A 20,363-nucleotide genomic window follows, 5' to 3' on the forward strand; every position below is an offset into this window, starting at 1 on the left:
GAAATAGAGCAATCTAAAAATGGCCCGGATGTTGCATGGAGATTTGCTTGCAGAGCCGATGTTTTTTTTTCTCTGTGTAGAATCAAGGAGAAAAGCTCCCCTTTTAAAGCCTGGGATGTCATGCAGCATCATGTGAGGTGATTTACACAAGCGGCCAACTGAGGAATGACCCAAGGCTGCACCTTGATTTTTACACTTGTCCTCTTGGAGGACTTATATACACACATGTATACATTACTATACACACATTATTATTATTAAAATACAGTTTATATATAAATAAATATTATATAATAGGCTACATTTAAAAAAAATTAAAATATATTTTTATTATAAATAATTTAATGTTTTTAAAGTCTCTTATGCTCAATAAGGCTGCATTTATTCAATAAAAAAAATAGTAATATTTTGGAATATTAATATTACAAGGAAAAAAATTATTGTTTTCCATTTTAATATATTTTGAAATGTTATTTATTTCTGTGATGGCAAAGCTGATTTTTCAGCATCATTACTCCAGTCTTCAGTGTTACATGATTCTTCAGAAATCATTCTAATATGATTTGCTGCTCAAGAAACATTTCTTATTATTATTAATGTTGAAATCCGTTGTGCTGCTTAATCTTTTTTTCAGGATGAATGTAAAGTTGAATGCTTCACTATTGATCAAATTAATGCATCGTTGAATTTCACTGAATAATAGTATTAATTCCTTTTTAAAAATGACAGACTGTAAACTTTTAATTGGTAATGTGTACTGTACTGGTACTAGAAATCACAAAACGCTCTTTACTGAGCTGTCACATTGATTTATTCAGGCCGATGTAATTGATCTTGACTAACGTAGCAAGGCTTTGAACTCAGAGGCAGCAATATAGTCCTTCTGTGGCTATATTTGCATACATCCTCAAGAGATAGACCCTACAGAAGACAGATTTACACTTTGCAGTGTATTTTCCCGCTTATTCCATGGGAACAGAGATCTAGTTCAATGATATGACGGTGCCTCTGAGCTCTCCCTAATGGTGGCCACTGATTGTGATGCCAGTTCCTATCAGTGTGGCTCCCATTGTCCTGAAAATATCAGCTGTCGGAGATGCGTGGGTGGAAGAGAGACTGTGTAATTGAGGTCCGCTGAGTTGGGTTAACACACTGTCTTCCTGATTGCCCTTTGTGTGTGGTTAAATTATGTGTTAGCACAGTGTTCCATTTTGTTGCAATTTTACCCTGTAATTAAAAAAAGGTCCATGTTAGAGGTTCTTTAATTGGCTTCATTTCAAGGTTCAGATGACCCCTCTGAAGATGTTGTTTGTCGCCTCACATTTTATGTCCTCACACGTTAATTCTTAATTTGATGCTGTCCTTTGAGCACACAACAAAGCTTTTTGTTTTTGCCCGGGATCAGATGATGAGATCTGACAGGGCACATGTTGCGTCTTATAGCTGGGTTTCTATGGAAACCAGGTTACATTCAAAGACATTTGAAGGGAAAACCCTCGGGCCCCAGTTTGTTCCCTGACTGTTCAAAACAAAGCTTAATTGAATTTGTGGACCTCCTGATATTACTCATATGCTCCAGACATGGCCCAACCCTAGTGAACCCTGTGCCTGAGGAGGAGGGGGGAAATGAACAGCCCCTTCCCTTCATGTGTTATCTCATAGGACAGCATGTTCTCCTCTCTGCTTCTGCAGCACTGGGCTGGAAAATGTTGCTGAGCACCAAGATGGGATACAGGTTCCACAAACATAAATGCTGTGGATTCATTATGCATCAGAGGTTGAGGTTGTTTTTCAGGATACTAGCTACATAGAGAGTAAAGAAAAGCTTGACTGCATATCTAATTAACAGGTGCATTTGCAGTCTGATCAACGGACCTGACAAAATTGTATATATTATCCAACATTTTGATGAGCATGTTTAGATGAGCTGAGCATGAGATTAGAAAAAATTATATATAATAAAATGTAAATAAATGTATATTAAATAAACAAAGAAAGAAAATAAATGTTAACTGAAATAAAAAAATGAAACCTGTTATATTTTAGCTAGTTGAACCATTCTCATTTTCAATTACTTTAAATTGATGTACTAAAATATCTAAAACTAACTAATAAAAACTATATAGACATTTAAATGCAAAATATAAGAATTAAAAATAAATGCAAGATATTAAAAACTATAATAGTATATGAATGATACTAAAATAACACATTAAAAATGGAATAGGAAATGATAATAATTAACAGATAATTACCCTTTTTATGACAAGAATAGTATAGATCATGTTGTAAAATGTAATTTGGTACAAGTCCCTAAAACTTGATAATTAATAAATAATGAATAAATAATGTTATTTGGAAATATATTTAATTTTGTGTGTGTGTGTGCGTGTGCGTGCAAAATTACAGTAATACATATGTATGAATTAATATTTCATGATATTTGAAAAAACTACTTTACAAAAAAGATATATTTAAAAAGATATATTTGAAAGCAATGATTACACTCACAGTGAAGCTACAAGATTAATATGTAACATGTCATTGACCCTAGATTAGGCTTTTGACTTTAATCCAAGAAAAGATGAGCTGTTTTGACAAATTATCGCGCTAACCACCTGAAACTTTACGGCTTCCCTCTGTCTTGGACAGGCCTGAGAAAAACATTTGGTGACTGACTGATTGCATTTATGATCCATTATATGCATGGATCATTAGCTGAGTATTATAACCAGAGCTGTGTGAAAGTCATGCTGGTTGGCAACCAGGTCCATGGGGAGTCACATTGTCACACTGTATGGATTCATTATCCATATCTCAATGGGTGGAAGCTCATTGCTTTACTGTCTTCTGTATTGCTTTCTTCATGCTGATTTACAGCCAAATCATCATAAATGTCCAGTATGCATGCCATAAACGGTCAATAGCCGCATTATTCATTTTTGGATGTGAAAAGGATCAAATTGGCATTCATATACATTTTATCACTATTTTTTTTTTCCACATGACTAAAATATTGTTTAACCCCACCACGAAACTTCCACATTAACTTGACATTATCAGGCCTGTCCAGCTGTACAGGCAAGCCAGACTGATTAGAAATCAAAAGACAACAGTGGCAAACCAGTGGGAGCCACATTTCGGAGTCTGGATCATTTCAGTTGACAAACCAGAAGCTATGGCAGCGTTTGAAAGTGAAAATCCTCTGAACACATAAATCCCTGGACCTAGAAATTTCATATCCACTCGGGATAAACCCTGAGCCCTTCAAATGGACATTTTAGAGAAAGCAGTTTACACAGTTTACAGAACCCCTTGACAGCTTATTCACACGAAATGAGAAACTTCAGCAAATATACGGCTTGCAACATATTAGAAAATTTAGAGAAGCTATGATGCAACAACAACAAAAAAACGTTAAACCAGTATTTTTTCTTATTTCATCTAAACATCCTTAAATTAAGATTGTGTTTATGCTTGGGGAAAAATAGTTTTCTCAAGTAAACTTAAATATTTTTGTACGTTTATTTACATATTTTTAAGAAAGATACATTTGTATTTGCGATGAGCATCAAATCAGTGTATTAGAATGATTTCTAAAGGATCATGTGACTCTGAATACTGGAGTAATGACTGCTTATATAAATTCTGCATTTTAAAATATAATCAAATAGAAAACAGTTCTTTAATATTGTAATAATATTTCTGTTTTTACTGTATTTTGATCAAATAAATGCAGCCTTGGTGGGCATAAGAGACTTATTTTTGATAAATAAGAATCTTAATTTTTCTTGCAAACTTTTGACAAGTACTGTATAAAGTATTTTGAAAAAAATATTATTATTAGCCTAAGTCTTGATTCATTTCTCCTGTTCTGACCTTGAGTCTTTCTTTACTTGGTATTGTGTGCTTACAGTAGTCACGTAATGACAAATGACTTGGAAAGGAATGAGGAACTGACTGAAGAACAAAAGTTGTAAAATACTCCAAATTAGACATGGCTCCAAGCCCTTTGAACTGTCAGTAGAGATTTATATTCCATTTGAGCAAGGACACGTTGTACGTTCCTCAGGAAGCCCAGGGAGATCTCAGCATGCATTATTTCAAATAAATCAAACCGGTTGAAGCAGTGGGCGGAGAGCGTTCACACAACTGTTGGGAGAAAGAAAAACGTAATCAGCGTTTCTCACTATAAAAACATATCTCAGACAGAAAATAAAAATTAATTCAGCCGCCTCAATAGTATTGCTCGAAAACCTATATAGAGCTCCCACACAAAATGACAACTCTCCCTTTTATTTTACATTATTGTTTACATGGTGCTTGTCAGCAGTCTTGGAGCTTCTCCAGTCTGTTTGTTCTTTTGCAAGCAAATTCTCTGTAATCGTGAAGAAATGAGTTTGATCTTGCTTTCCGCCTACATGTGTAAGAGCCATTGATGGGTGGAAAGCGTCGCAGTGAGAGCACTTGATATTGCTGCGGCATCTTCCGCTAGCATTGTTCCCTTGGAAATAGATTATGGCCTTGTATCTGCGATAACTTTAATTACATTTCATCATTTCTGCACTGTGTGTTTGTGAGTGTGTGCGTGGTATCGAATTCAGGGATTCAGGGAACCCAGGGATCTTTAGATAAGTAATATTAATCCAAGTTATTGCTCATTTGAACCTTCTTGAAACTAATGCACTTCTCTTTCTGTCTGTCTCACTGTTTCGACCATCTGTTTGTCCATATTGTGCGGCCCATCACTTCCGCCCGGCTGTAGACATCACTGTTGGCCTCCCCATCGGTGTGATAATAGCGTGTGGCCTGGCGCTGCTGTTGCTCTCCTCATTTGTCTCCTGGAGGCTGTGCTGGGTTCCTTGGAGGAACAAAGCCCTCTCGTCAAGTTCTGCGGTCCTCGCCCCTGACGACTGCCCCTCATTTCATTTACCGTCTCTCCTGCCCAGTCCTCAGCCATCTGAGGTCGCCATGGCGACTGAAAAGGAGAAGTATTCTATGGCGTCGATGGGCTTCCTGGAGGCAGCTGTTAAAATAAGCCGCACGTCTCCCGACATCCCCGCCGAGGTGCAGCTCTCCATGAGGGAGCACTTTTTGCGCCGTACACAGCGCATGCAGAGACAGACCACAGAGCCTGCGTCATCCACCAGGTAACAGAGCCAAAAAGCATCTAGGAACTCACACTTACACTACCCTTCAAAAGTTTGGGGTCGGTGAGATAATGTTTTCCTAAAAGACGACTGCGTTTATTTGATCAAAATGCAGTAAAAGCAGGAATCTTGGGAAATATTTTTACAGTGAAAAAAAAAACAATTGTGATGAAAAGTTGATTTCCCTGCAGCCATTATTCATTCTTCAGTGTCACATGGTCCTTCAGAAATCATTTTACGATGCTGATTATGCTGCTAAAGAAACATTTCTTATTAAAAGTCAAACTTACCCCAAACGTTTGAACAAAATGTTGTCATTGGCTAATTGTGATTAATGAATTGAATGTTGATAAATGTTCAATATTAAAGGTTTTTATGTCTAGTTGTTATTTAGGGTCTTTGTGGACACTACAGTAAGTAAAAAATGTACACGTTTTTATGACTGAGTGTCAAGATGTCCTTCTTAGAATTTATTATAGTAATATTTTGTGATTGTATTTTAATAGAAAAAATGATAATACTTGTATTACTTTTTTATTTTAATTGTCAAAGTTATTTAAAGGATTAGTTCACCCAAAATTCTGTCATTAATTACTCACCCTTATGTCGTTCCAAACCCGTAAGACCTTTGTTCATCTTCGGAACACAAATTAAGATTTGTTTTATAAAATGAATGATGAAATACACGAGAATGCTTTTTGTGTAAAAAAAAAAGAAAAGAAAAAGAGGCATGCGTGTGATGCTGACGCAGGATCCAGCCAATACTGAGCCGGCGTTCTGAGGTAGAACCCGGAAGCGCTGCACTGTGTTTACAACATGAACAGCATCAGAGACTAAAAGTATTCTCGTGGCTTCGTAACATTAAGGTTGAACCACTGTAGTCACATGGAGTATTTTAACAATGTCTTTACTACCTTTCTGGGCCTTGAAAGTGATGATTGCATTCCAGTCTATGGCGGGGTCAGAAAGCTCTCAGATTTCATCAAAAATATCTTAATTTGTGTTCCAAAGATGAACCATTGCTTCCTGAGCAACAGACCACAGTTGGTTAAAATCAAAACACAGAGCTCTCAGCCCATCACACTGAGCACGGGTGCACCACAAGGCTGTGTACTGAGTCCACTGTTATACACCCTTCTGACCAATGACTGCACTGCAAAACACCAAAGCAACAGCATTGTGAAGTTTGCAGATGACACTACAGTGTTGGGGCTTATCATCAACAATGACGAAGTAGCATACAGGGATGAAGTGGACCAGCCTGGTGTGACTACAATAATCTTGCCTTGAATGTCAACAAGACAAAAGAGATGATTGTTGACTTTAGACGCACCAAAGCCCCACACCAGCCCTTATCCATCAAAGGCACAGAAGTCGAAACAACACAGAAGTTTAAATTCCTGGGCCTGCACATATCCAGTGACCTCACATGGTCATCAGTCAGTCATTTTTATTTATAGAGTACATTTAAAAACAACAGCTGTTGGCCAAAGTGCTGTACAAAGTGTAAATAGGTATCCTAATGATAAAACACACAAATAAACAATACACTACAATTTATACCACTAGGCCCACTTATGACCATAAGCAACAGTTAATAAGTGGGTTTTAAGCAGAGATTTAAAATCAATGTATGTTGGTGCAGTCTTTATGTAAGCTGTGGAGCGGCCACTGAAAAGGCACGATCTCCTTTCAATTTTAAACGTGTCCTTGGAACAGTCAGCTGTAGACTACTGATTGACCCTAAGTTTTCTAAAAGCATTATGATGGGATGAAAGGAGATCAGAGATGTATGGAGGAGCCAGTCCATGCAATCCCTTATAAGCAAACAAAAGTGTTTTGAACTCAATACGATGTTTAACTGGAAGAGAGGGCAATACTGGTGAAATATGTTCGCTTTTCCTTGTTCTTGTTAACAATCTTGCAGCAGCATTTTGAACTAGTTGAAGACGTGACAATATGGACTGTGAGACAACCAAGTATAGTACATTACAGTAGTCTATGGAACACCTCCTCCTTAGTAAAGAAGGCCCAACAACGGCTGTATTTTCTAAGAAGGCTGAAGAGAGCAGGCATGACCCCCTTTATCCTCACTGCTTTCTACAGATGTGTCATTGAGAGTGATGCTCTGCATCTGACAGGAAAGCCCTACAGCGGGTAGTGAAGTCGGCACAGCGCATCACTGGGACCAGCCTTCCTGCTATATCAAAACTCAAATACAGACTCAAAAACAGTTTCTTCCCGCAAGCAGCCAGATTCTGTGCACCTAACCACCCCCAACCCACCAAAAGATTGTGACCATACCCCCATTATAATAATTTATTTTTATTATTTTTTATTTATTTAAATATACTCGTACCTCAATGCTGCTACACTTAATATATATATATTGCTTTATTTATGTGTATAATTTATTTTCCATCTTTTTGTATATCTATTGTTTACATTACTGTTGACTTTTCTAAGTCTTCATGAATGTGTTACCGTTGTTCCCTGAAGGAACTGTGTTTCGTTTTTAACAATTGCCATGCAATGTGCTAAAAATGACAATAAAGTTGAATTTGACTCTGACTTGAACGAAGGTCTTAAGGGTTTGGAACAACATGAGGGTGAGTAAGTAATTTTTTTGTGTGTGTGAACTTACCCTTTAATACAAAATCAGATGTATTCTACAATATATACTCTTTAAAATAAGTTTAAAAGGGGAGCTTCTTGCCCAAGGTAAGGGTCATCTTACCCCTTTCATGACTTTCTGTGTATTGCAATAACAAAATTTCCTTTAATAATAAACAGGATGATGCATCATACAAGTCATCTAAATATGTTAAAATGTAGCTGTAAATTCACACTGTTCTTAAGGGATGCCCATCTTTCCCCTTTTCCCTGTCTTTGATCAATGTTCAGCCTGCATGTCATTCGTCACATGCAGAACTATTTACCTGAAGGAAATGTAGACTATGAATCAGACTGTCAGACCACCCTCCCTGTATTATTAGATCTGTGTAAACTTTCCTCTGGTGGTTACATTCCAGTATGGCTCAAAACATCAATTACAGTCACCCCATTAGAGGATCTCATAAAGACATTACAGAACAGATGAATACTGACAACAGCAAGAGAAATGTAAACTTCTCAGAAACATCATTTATATTTGAAAAGTATTTTGCTGATGATGCATAATATTTTAGAGGACAGTGAAGTCTTTCATCTGTGACTGCTTTGTTACTTTATCCCTTCAATAATGTATTTCAATATCACTTCAGGGCGAGTTTTTAATGTTTAGCTGTTTCATAATCACTGGAACCAAGGGAAGTGCTGCTCATGCATACTTGATTCATTTGGGCTTGTTCCAGGGACCTTAATTACGGCATATAACTTGTCCACTCAAAATGTAATATGTCAGGTACTATTTGCTCATTAAAGAGTAATATTTAATTTAGCTTCAGTATGTGGCTGCTTTTGAAGATTTTCCACTGCTTTTTGTTAAAGAGCATTCCTAGAGATCAGCCTGACAGGGAAATATGGAGTTTTATTAATATTAAATAGTATGCACCACAGCTGAATTAACTACACCAGAATTAATTTTAACACCCGGTCTCCTTTTGAGAACAGCTGTTACATAATGGATGAAACAGTTGCTTTCATGGTGAGGTTTGTCTTCACTATAGAATTGTGACAAACCTCAAGTGTATATAACAATATTATACATAATGTATAGTCTATGAATTATGCAAGTGACATATCAGTAGGATTTCAGCACAATAAACATTCAGATTTTAGTTACAAAACCTTGCCTTGGGCTGTTTAGTTTTTAATTCAACTTTTTCCAAACATCATCAAATCCCTCATGTTACTCTTTCTCTCCTTTATCCAATTGTTTCAGGCATAGTTCCTTCAAACGTCACCTTCCCCGTCAAATGCAGGTTGGAAGTCTGGACCTAGGAGATGATTATGATGTGGATGAGCAGCCAACCAGCATTGGCCGTATCAAGCCTGAACTCTACAAGCAGATGACCACAGACAACGACGACTCCGACAATAGTAAAGGTGGCAAAAACTGTGGCAAGATCAACTTTTCTCTCCGCTATGACTATGAGAATGAGATGATACTTGTCAAGATACTCAAGGCATTTGATCTACCAGCCAAGGATCTTTGCGGCAGCTCCGACCCCTATGTCAAGATCTACCTGCTTCCCGATCGGCAGCAGAAGTTCCAGACACGAGTCCATCGTAAAACCCTCAACCCCACGTTTGACGAGTCCTTCCAGTTTCCGGTACCCTATGATGAGCTTCCCGCCAGGAAGCTCCATCTGAGCGTTTTTGACTTCGACCGGTTCTCACGGCACGATATGATTGGGGAGGTCATATTGGACAATCTGTTAGAAGTGTCTGATCTCTCGAGGGAAACCTCCATCTGGAGAGACATTCAGTACGCTACCTCTGTAAGAGAACCTTGCCGCTCTCTCTTCTCTTGATGTGTTTGCCAAATCATGAAATTCTGCCGGATTTTAAGACGATTTCTTTATGGGGCATGATGAGGATGCTCATATATGTATTGATCACATACTGATCAGATCTGTAAATTAATATACAGTGGGTTACAAAAGTCTGAGACCACGTTTAAAAAACAAAACAAAAAAATATACAATATTTTTTTTATTGCAAATTTAAATATGAGCAGAACAATTTGAGTAAAAAGTTGACTTGTAAAATGTAGATTAAAATTTCACATTGTTTTAGTAGTTGGTTTGAGAACATCTGACCATGTGTACAAAACTGTTCACATGATCAATGTCACAAATTAGCTTTTTTGATAGTGACCAAATCCCCCCAAAATAATATATATATACTAATTGTTCATTTGATATTTTAACGGTAATAAAAAAGGTTTATTTCCAGGTTAAATTAGATTATTATATTTTATATTATAAAATGTTATATTACTGTATTTGAACAGAACAAATGGTTGATATATATATATATAAAGAAAAATATTTTATTCAGCAAGGATGAATTAAATTGATCAAAAGTAATAATATTTACAATATAAAATTGACTCTTGACTTTTGACTCATCAAAGAATCCTAAAAATTGTATCAAGGGTTCCTTCAAAATATTAAAACGCACAACAAATCAGCATATTATAATGATTTCTGAAGGATCATGTGACACTGAAGATTCTAATGATGCTGAAAATTCAGCTTTGCATCACAGGAATGAATTATATTTTAAAACATATTAAAATAGAACACAGTTATTTTAAACTGTAATAATATTTTAATCAAATAAATGCAGCCTTGGTGAGCATAATACATTTATTTTATAAATATAAAAATCGTACAGATAAAATGTATTCATTGTAGTCTCAAATTTTTGGACCCCACTGTACCACATGACGTGAGCCTGGTCTGATAAATCATAAGTCATCCAGGTTATCTACAACATTCTAGACACTAGTTTAATTTTTGTTGGTAAGAGAAGGAAGGATGGATCCTGAAACCTTAGCAAGTACACTTGATTTTGCACTGGTCAGACAGTTTGTGTTTAGTGTAGATTAGAAAATAAATTAATTCTAAATAACAAGGCCTTTAGATAGCGACTAAGGTATGTGAATTACCTTGTTGGGTTATTGACATAGTCTGTTAAAATGCAAACACAATATTCAACACTGTGCTATACACCTGCTTACACCAAGACAGCCGAATTAATGAGAGTTCAGGGATCTACCCTCATTAACACACAGATAAGGTAGTAATTGACACATGGAGATGACTGACACAGGCTGATTGTGTGGACAAGGTAATTGCCTAATTTTTGTAAAGGGCTCTAATAAGAGGTACTGCCAATCACAGCATAATATTAATATTGAAGTTAACCTCCAAAATAGCTTCTGAGGTCATCTGAGGTTTGCTGATTACTCCATAATGGCAGGCAATACTCCTCGACGAGTCTTATTTCTCTCTGTTTTCTAGATTTACAGCTATCCTCAGAGGAGCAATTCAATAAACCTGTGGTTATTGCTTTCGTGGCAGGAGGCCGGCTGCCCCTTGAACAATAGCACACGTTCTGTTGTACTTGGCAGGAGATTTGAATCTGGAACTCAATGCACTCATTTCAAAACTCAAAAAACTATTATGTTCTTTTTTTCCTTTACACACATAATGAGATGTTAGGTTAACATCCTGCTCTTTTCTATATACTACAAGTTAATAGTGACAATAGGGACTCTCATGCTCATAAAATGACAAAAAGCAACAATAATTATCATAAAAGTGGTCCATATGAATCAAGTCTTCTGAAGCTATACAAAAACGTAGAAAAAAAGACTAAAGATTAAGTTGCTTTTCATGTACGCAGTTTGGATATGTGCATATTCAAATTTGTATTGTTATTCAATTAAGCAATTTTAATTTAATTTGGTGTCACAAATGGTTCCAAGACAAAAGAACCAATGGCTTTTGAAATCACTGACGTCAAACATGGTGTGACATGTCTTGACATGCCATATTTAAATATACGTGAGTGTGCATGAGATTTCAGACCTATAACAAATGAGAGGATTATATGTGAAAAATAACTTATCTAAATTTTGCTCTTTTTCATACAAAAAGCTATTGATTGCTTGGGATAAGAAACTTGATATCACCATTTTATTTTCATTGTAAGAAAAAGAGCATAAAAATACAGCTAAACTCCTGCTTTTATATTTCATGGAAGAAGGATTTTTACCAATGAATAACAATAGGCTAAATGTATCCGAGAAATAGTCAAAAAAAATTTACATAAACTTGAACACATTCACTGTATTCACACATTGTTACTCCTCTGGAAATCAGACATAATTTAGTAAGCTTGATTACTTGACTTTTTAACCTGTGCCATATTGTTCAGTAATAGTCAATTTATTTACTTAAAGTTTACTTGCTTTACAAATGTTCTTTCTGTCAAGCTGTCATTTTGAACATCCATCAGTTCACTTTAAAAAGTCCCTATATGATACTTAAGTGCAAACTACAAATAATCACCTTAGAGGGCTAGAGAGACATTAAGCCACAAGTAGGGGAGTCATGGGATATGTCTGTCAGAGAGAGGCTTATTGAGCTCATTTAAAGGGATTAATTTTTACACCAGTCTTAATACTGCTGAGATGATGCCGCTAACACGCTAACTCTAACTTCCTTTGCATCGCATGTGCTTAACTTTCAGACAAAGTGGGTGGTCTTAATATCTAAAAATTCCACTGTTCCAATGCATTTCCTTATTTTTGTTGGATAGGCCTACACTTGTTTTATCCTGATCTAAAAGCAACATGATATGCTTGGATCAGCTGGGATGGAAATGATGGACCTCATGCCCTGGTGGAAAGGCTGAAATGTTTTGGAGTGTTGACGTTTAATTAACAGTTTGCTGGAGTGGTGTCCAGGAGAGCTCGCGGCTTGGAGAATAGCAACAACTAATTGGTCACTGTGGCTATATCTGTCCAAACAGTTCTCCCCTAGACCTCGATATTAAGTCAAAGGCTTATTAAACCCAACCGTCATAGTCAAAATGCCAAACCACAAAGACCTATAAATAACTTCTTGCAGTACTAACTAGCTTTTAGCATATCTAGGACACTATAGCAAAGTGACTGTATTGATCGTATTGATGCAGAATCTTTCTCTATTCAGCCACTGTGCAGATTGGAAAGTAAATAATTACTGATTATCAACACTGTTACAATGATTCGTCCTCTTAAAAGATTTGTCTCCAAAACATAGATTCCTTCACAAAAGAAACACCGCTAGTGACAAGTAGTCATAGCATTGGTAAGTCTGTATGGAAGCCTGTTTCTGCCACATTAAAAAAAAGAATGGTTTGGTCAATTATAACACAAAATGTCATAATGAGATATAAAGTTGAAATAATTATGAAAAAGAGTTGAAATTTTGACTGTCATAAGATTTTTTAATCTCCTAATTTAGACTTTTTACTGTATGTAATATTATGATTTTTTAATAATAGTTATTATGTGTAAAAATAGTGTAATAGTTTTGTTTTTTTATCTTATTTCAACTTATGTCGTTATTATGCTTAATGTCATAATTTTGACTTTTAGTCTCAAAATTATGTCTTAGTATCTCATAATTAAAGGTGCTCTAAGCGATGTCACACGTTTTTTAGGCCAAAATTTTTTTTGTCACATACAGCAAACATCTCCTCACTATCCGCTAGCTACCTGTCCCCTGAACACACTGTAAAAAACCGAGGTCTCTGTAGACACCCCAGGCTCCACAAACGGCAAAAAAACAAACTGGGCTAACCCGCACCACGAAACATAAACTATTCCAGCCAATAACCGACAAGAAGGATTTGGGGGTGGGGTTTGGGGGTTAGTGCGCAGATGAGGAGGAGGGAGGGTCTAGCTGGCTTCCATTTTGTTTGACAATACTTTAAACGTCAACAAGAAGTGACGTCACCCAACATCACTTAGAGCACCTTTAAGATGATCATTTTAGAATTATGACATTTTATCTCATAATTGACCAAGGCATGATTGCATTTTTTTCTCCTCATGTGGTGGAAATGGCCTTCTATACTCATACATTGACTGGAAGTGATGCTTGTGGAACAGTTTCTACTCTAATAGTATCTGTCGCTGGTACATTAATGCACATTTACTGTTTTTATCTCTAATATCCGGAGCTATTGAATTGAAAAGGTGACCTTTGTAACAAAGTGTGCCAATACATCATGCTACATTGATTTGTCTGTGTCTGTGTCTGACAGGAGAGCGTGGACCTTGGGGAGATCATGTTCTCACTCTGCTATCTACCTACAGCAGGCAGATTAACACTCACAGTCATCAAGTGCAGGAACCTAAAGGCAATGGACATTACAGGATACTCAGGTAGAATTTCACCACTCAAAGCTTTACTGCCATTGAGCATCAAAATACAGACATGTGATTAGAAGTAGGGGAGAGTGGGGTGAAAAGTGTCATAAGCACTCTCTTAATCTAAAGAATATAGGCTACTTTATGTGACTATACATTTGGTAACACTTTAGTTTAGGGTCCAATTCTCACTAGGGTCCAATTCTGACACATCCTGAAAATATAGCCATTTTATATTACCTCTGTCTCATTTCTCCTTGCCTAGAGGACAACATAAGTAAAAAGTAGCACCATTCTCCCCTATAATTGGTCCATCTGGTTTTATGGCTTCTGGAAAGCTTTTTTTATTTTCTCATATATTGTTAATGCACACGTCTAGCACGTTCTAATCATGTTTTCGTGTTACAAATTGGCTTCTGTTGAGTCTGTTCATATTTACAAACTTTCCCAGAGGTAAATCAGCAGCATCACTGAGCGAGTTAAGCCAGACAGTCTAAAGAAGCGTTACGAATGTGATGCAGGGAACAATTTTAAGCTCTAATAACATGAATGACTCACACTTATCATGGTTTTCCCTTATCATGATAGTGTGTCACACACCAGACATTTTTACTTTTATCTGCTGAAGAGTAAACGTTTTTCATTTGCAGTAAAATTTTATTCACACGCAGTGGATAATATCTGTTTAGAAGTGCCCCAAGCTAATTTGGTGTCAGAACAAGTACTTCTCATGTGATTTGTTCTGCTCAAGCTGGAAGTAGTTTATGGCTTACTTATGCACACGATAAATGGATCAGACAAATTGCGCAATAATGGAGAGGGATGGAAATCAGTATGCAGCTCTGATGTTAGAATCAGCGCTCAAGTCATTTCATTAAAGCTCTAAATCTCAACGGCCTTCTATTCACACTGAATGCAAAGTTGGCTCTATGAAGATACCCAGCATTCATTTCTAATCTTCTCATCTAATACTCTCATCAACTTCAAGCTATTGGTTGATGATTGATTAAACGTATTGTAGTATGCACTAGTTTCAATTAAAGTAAAATAATACATTAATTAATGAAAAGTCAAACTGCAAATGTGAAATTAATAGCGTTTAAATGATCTGAACTAATACCAGTGTTTTCTCTGAGCAGATCCCTATGTGAAGGTATCCCTCATTTGTGACGGGAGACGTCTCAAAAAGAAGAAGACCACAACAAAGAAAAACACCCTGAATCCCACTTATAATGAGGCTATTATCTTTGACATCCCTCCCGAGAGCATGGACCAAGTCAGCTTGTACATCTCAGTCATGGACTATGACCTGTATGTAACAGCTATTTATCATTTATACATTGAAATTTAAAGAGACAGATGAACCAAAAGTGAAAATTCTGTCAATATTGACTCACTGTCAGCGGCGGTTGCAAAAATAAAGGAAAGGAGCTGGATCTGTTCGCAGCAATAATGATTTATTAACAAAAACTCAAAACAAAATACTCAGAACACACTTGATAATTAACATGAACAGAACAACCGAGTAAACGCAACGAGAACAGATAATGAATTGAAAGAAACACAGAGCTGAAATACCCAAACAAACCAATCAATGAAATGAATAACAGGTGCACATAATAATCAGATAAACGGGAAACCATAGAAACTAAGTGAAACACAGGAAACTGAAATAAAACACATCCAACCCACCCAAAAACAGAAAATGACACAAATTACCCTTAACACTGTCATGTTGCGAATGACAAAGATACACACAAAGATATTGTCTTCATAAGGCTTATATGTAATGCAGAGGTCATATGAACTATTTTACTTTTATGATATTTTTTTCGTGATTTTTGAAACATGAAAACTACAGCCCTCGTTCTTTGTAATTGCATAGGGAAAAACAAATATATATTTTTATTATTATTCATTTTCAAATGAAATTTTACCGGTTTGAAATAATATGAGAAAATGACCACATTTTCATTTAACAGTGTTAAAGAGATAGTTCACCCAAATATTCTCTCATCATTTACTCACCCTCATGCCATTACCAATGTATAAATGACTTTCTTTCTTCAGATAAACAAACAAAAAATGTCAGGAAAATAATCCATCCATAAAATGCCATTGAATGGGTTCCGCTCCTTTGCTTGAAAAAACACAGACAGTAATCCATACGACCCCACTTGGATGAATCAATGTCTTCTGAAGCGAAACGATACAGGGTTGGACAATGAAACTGAAACACTGTTGGAGGTTTCACGTCTATATATGCTCGACCTGGTGGCCAATCTTCACTGATTTTACTCTCCATCAGTAAGAGCAGAGTGTGAAGGTTGAATAAACAGAGCAATGGCACAGCTGTATATAAAATGTTGCCATCCTCACAGCATAATGGGAGACATATCAGAGTTTAAAAGAGGACAAATTATTGGTGCGCATCCCGCTGGCTCATATGTGACCAGTACAGCAAGTCTTTGTGGTGTATCAAGAGCAATGATATCCAGGGTAATGTCAGCATACCTCCACTTAGGACAAACCACATCCAACAGGAGTAACTGTCGACACAAAAGGAAGCTGTGCAATATCTTTGGCAATATATTTGGCCTGCAATATCATGGCATTCTCTACTCTGAACATAATTGTGACAACACGAGAGTGAGTAAATTACGAGAGACTTTTCATTTTTGGCTGAACTATTCCTTTAACATTTAACACAGTTCATGTATTATCATACAACTCCATTTCCAGAGTAGTTGGGACATTTTGTAAAATGCAATAAAATCAAGAATCAGGTTTAATTTTCTAGAACCTTTATTTAACTAACAAAAGTACAAAGAAAACATTTCCAAAGTTTTTACTGACCAACTTAAATGCATTTTGTAAATATATATATATATTGATGGATGCAACACACTCTAAAAAGTTGGGACAGAAGCATTTTCCCCACATTATCACATCACCTTTCCTTTTTAATTAAAATTTTTGATCATTTGAAGATTGAGAATACTAATTGTTGCCGTTTTGCAAGTGGAATTTTTGCCCAATGTAGCTTGATACAAGACAGCTGTTCAACAGTCCATGGTCATCATGACTGATTCTCACATTTTCAATATGAGACAGATCTGGACTGTAGGCAGGCAGGCACATCCCTTCTGCGGTGTAGAGTGTCTACGAAACCACTCTGTTGTAGCACGTGTTGAATAAGGCCTGGCTTTGTCTTGCTTCCCAGGAAAGATGTCATCTTGATGGCAGTATATGTCTTTGTACAATCCCAATACATCTCCACATCAATGGTACCTTCACACACATGCAAGTCACCCTTGCCGTTTGCACTGATGCTACCATGACAGATGTTTGCTTTTGCACCTGTCGCTGATGAAAGTCTGAAGGGTCCCTTTTGTCTTTGGAAACTTAGAACTGAAAATGTCAATTTTCCCCCAAAAACAAGCTGAAACGTGGATTCATCTGACCACAGCACATTTCCACTGTGTTTTGGATAATTTGAGATGAGCTCGGGCCCAGAGAACTCAGCAGCATCTCTGCATAGAATTGATGTATAGCTTTCACCGTGCGTAACAGAGATTCAAGCGGCATTTCTTGATGCAGCGTCAGACTGTGTTAAGTGAAAATGATTTTCAAAAGTACTCCCGAGTCCATGTGGATATATTTAACACAGCAGCATGATGGTTTCTCATGCAGTGGCTTCTGAGGACTCAAAGGTCACACACATTCAACAGAGGTTTCCTGCCTTGCCCTACATCAGGGGTGCTCAATCCTGCCGATTGACTGTCCTGCACAGTTCATCTCCAGCCCTAATCAAACACACCTGCCTTAAATTTTCAATTTCAATTTGGTTGCTTCAGGTGTGTTTGATTAGGGTTGGAGATGAACTGTGCAGGGGTGCGTTTCCCAAAAGCATCGTCTTAGCCAACTATGTTTGCAAGTTCCGTCGTTATCAGCATAGTTCAACGAGTCAGTGTTTCCCGAAACCATCGTTCTAACGAACATTCGCAAACAGCATCGCAGAGTTATGTAGTTGGAACGACAGCTCTCGACCTGTGGTTAGAAGCATAGTTTCTAGTTAGCATGACATGTGGACACATCCTTATCTTGAGCAAAATAAGCTGACATCCAATACCATTTCCTGTGTCTTTTATTTAGAATACATATAAATGTCATTTACGTCTTTTAGTTTGTCAAGAGATTTAAAGCACCATTTTTGAAGAGTGCGCATGTGCGAACGTGCTACTATGTAAGAGCGAGCGGCTGTGAGCCTATGATTGAATCTGGAAATAAAGAAAAATAACAGAGAAAAATTAGAAATAGTCCTCAGATGCCATGTCTGTAATTTATAGCAAAACATCTAGCGTTAATTCGATCTCAAACAGATCCATTAAAAGAAGTTATTACGCCAACACATGCGTGACGTCATAAACCAACGTGGTTGAACGACCACTTTGCGACAATATGGTTTCAGGAAACAGTCGTGACTAGCTAGTTGATTTCTTCAACGATGCATCGTACTATGGTAGTTAAGCAGCGATGTCGTTGTTCGGGAAATGCACCCCAGGACAGTGATCAGCCAGAGCAGGATTGGGCACCCCTGCCCTACATGTACTGAGATTTTTCTGGATTCCCTGAATCTTTTCACAATATTTTGGTAGATGGTGAAATACCTAAACTCTTTGCAGTCTTGCATTAAGAAATGTATCTATTTTTTTATTGTGTGACAATTCTCTCATGGTATTTAGCACCAAGTGGTGAGCCATGAATCATCTTTGCTTGCAAAGACTGAGATGCTCCTTTTATACCCAATCACGATACCCTCACCTATTACCAATTCACCTACTTATTGTGGACTGTTTTAAAAGAGTTTAAATTGGATATTCTATATTCTTATCCCCTTTTGCCTCTGTCCTAACTTTTTTTGTATGTGTTGCAGCCATCAAGATCAAAATGTGTTTATTAATTTTGTCAGTAAAAACATTGGAAATCCTTCCTTTGTACTTTTGTCAGTTAAAATAAGGTTCAAGAGAATTAACAAACCAAAGATTCTTTATTGTATTGCATTTTACTAAACTTTTCTGGAAATGGGGTTGTAATATATTGTGCATCAAACTCAATGCACACAACCCAAACAGAGAAATATTGAAATATTGAAACAAACTATACAGGATATATTAGAATAGCAGGATCACCAGACATCAGAATGGTCACATGGTACAGTACATGTGCTTAAGTAGAAAGAGGAAAAGGTCAGATGTCAGAGCATTCACCGCTCACTTCTCTACAGCTGGGTAACTGCTCAAAGAACCGGGTGCATACATTTTACCCAACATTCTCAAGCCTCGAGCAGTCAGTGTCCAAGACAAGAACACACACATGATTAGATGTCAGGAACTGCTATTTCGTAATTATCTTCCTTGTGTTCACAAAAGGACTCGCATAAAGTTCAGCACCACTGAGGTAAATGTACTGTATGTTGATTTCTTTATCCTGTGGCACTTCAGCTGCTCTCTTTGATTCAGAACATATGCACATATTTTCACACACATACCTTGCTGCAAAATAGGTCAGTTGCACTGGCAGGCAAACTCATATCATTGTCTGTTAACAAAATGCTTTTGGGTCATGCAAACTTTAAGTTACATTATTCATTGCCAGAGTGGATGTGTTTATTTGGATTACTTAAATAAACGGATATACCAATGCATAATTCTATAACAAACAAATCTTATCTTGCAGGGTGGGCCACAATGAGATAATTGGTGTGTGCCGTTTGGGCTGTGGTGCTGAAGGTTTAGGTAGAGACCACTGGAATGAGATGCTCACATACCCCCGTAAGCCAATTGCACACTGGCACTCCCTGGTGGAGCCTAAGAAGTCAGAAAAAGTGGTAAGTAACCCTCCCTCCAGGAATGCAAACATAAACATGAAGGGTAGGCATAATAACCCTCTGAATTAGTGTTTATATCAGGGGTGTCTCCTGGAAGGCCTCTGTCATGCAGAGTTTAGCTCCAACCCCAATTAAACACACTTGAACCAGCTAATAAAGGTCTTATAGGCATACTAAAAACTTTCAGACAGGTGTGTTGTGGCAAGTTGGAGCAAAACTCTGCAGGACAGTGACCCTCCAGGGCCGAGTTTGGACACCCCCTTGGTTTATATAGAACTAAGAACTGTTTTTTTTTAATGCAAATTGCATTTTCAGAATTCATTTCTGACTACTCGCCAATCTCTCTTTGTAAATATTCAGATCCCTCTAGTCACATCCTCAAACTTGTACTGTGCTTCATGAATAATACATGAGTGGAATATGTCAGTGCTGATTTTAATTCACACAC

General features: G+C 37.0%; 1 protein-coding gene across 1 annotated transcript in view; it reads left to right on the forward strand.

Moving 5' to 3' along the window:
• Window positions 1–20,363, forward strand: part of syt6a (synaptotagmin VIa) — a 39,943-nt gene that overhangs the window by 16,899 nt on the left and 2,681 nt on the right. The window contains exons 2-6 of the mRNA XM_082144547.1: window positions 4,766–5,150; window positions 9,034–9,592; window positions 13,920–14,040; window positions 15,165–15,336; window positions 19,765–19,915. Coding sequence (XP_082000673.1) covers window positions 4,766–5,150; window positions 9,034–9,592; window positions 13,920–14,040; window positions 15,165–15,336; window positions 19,765–19,915 — 1,388 coding nt within the window. The remainder of the gene's footprint in view (window positions 1–4,765; window positions 5,151–9,033; window positions 9,593–13,919; window positions 14,041–15,164; window positions 15,337–19,764; window positions 19,916–20,363) is intronic.

Source organism: Leuciscus leuciscus (genome assembly GCF_965113295.1).
Source record: "Leuciscus leuciscus genome assembly, chromosome: 18".
In the NCBI taxonomy this organism is placed as follows: domain Eukaryota; kingdom Metazoa; phylum Chordata; class Actinopteri; order Cypriniformes; family Leuciscidae; genus Leuciscus; species Leuciscus leuciscus.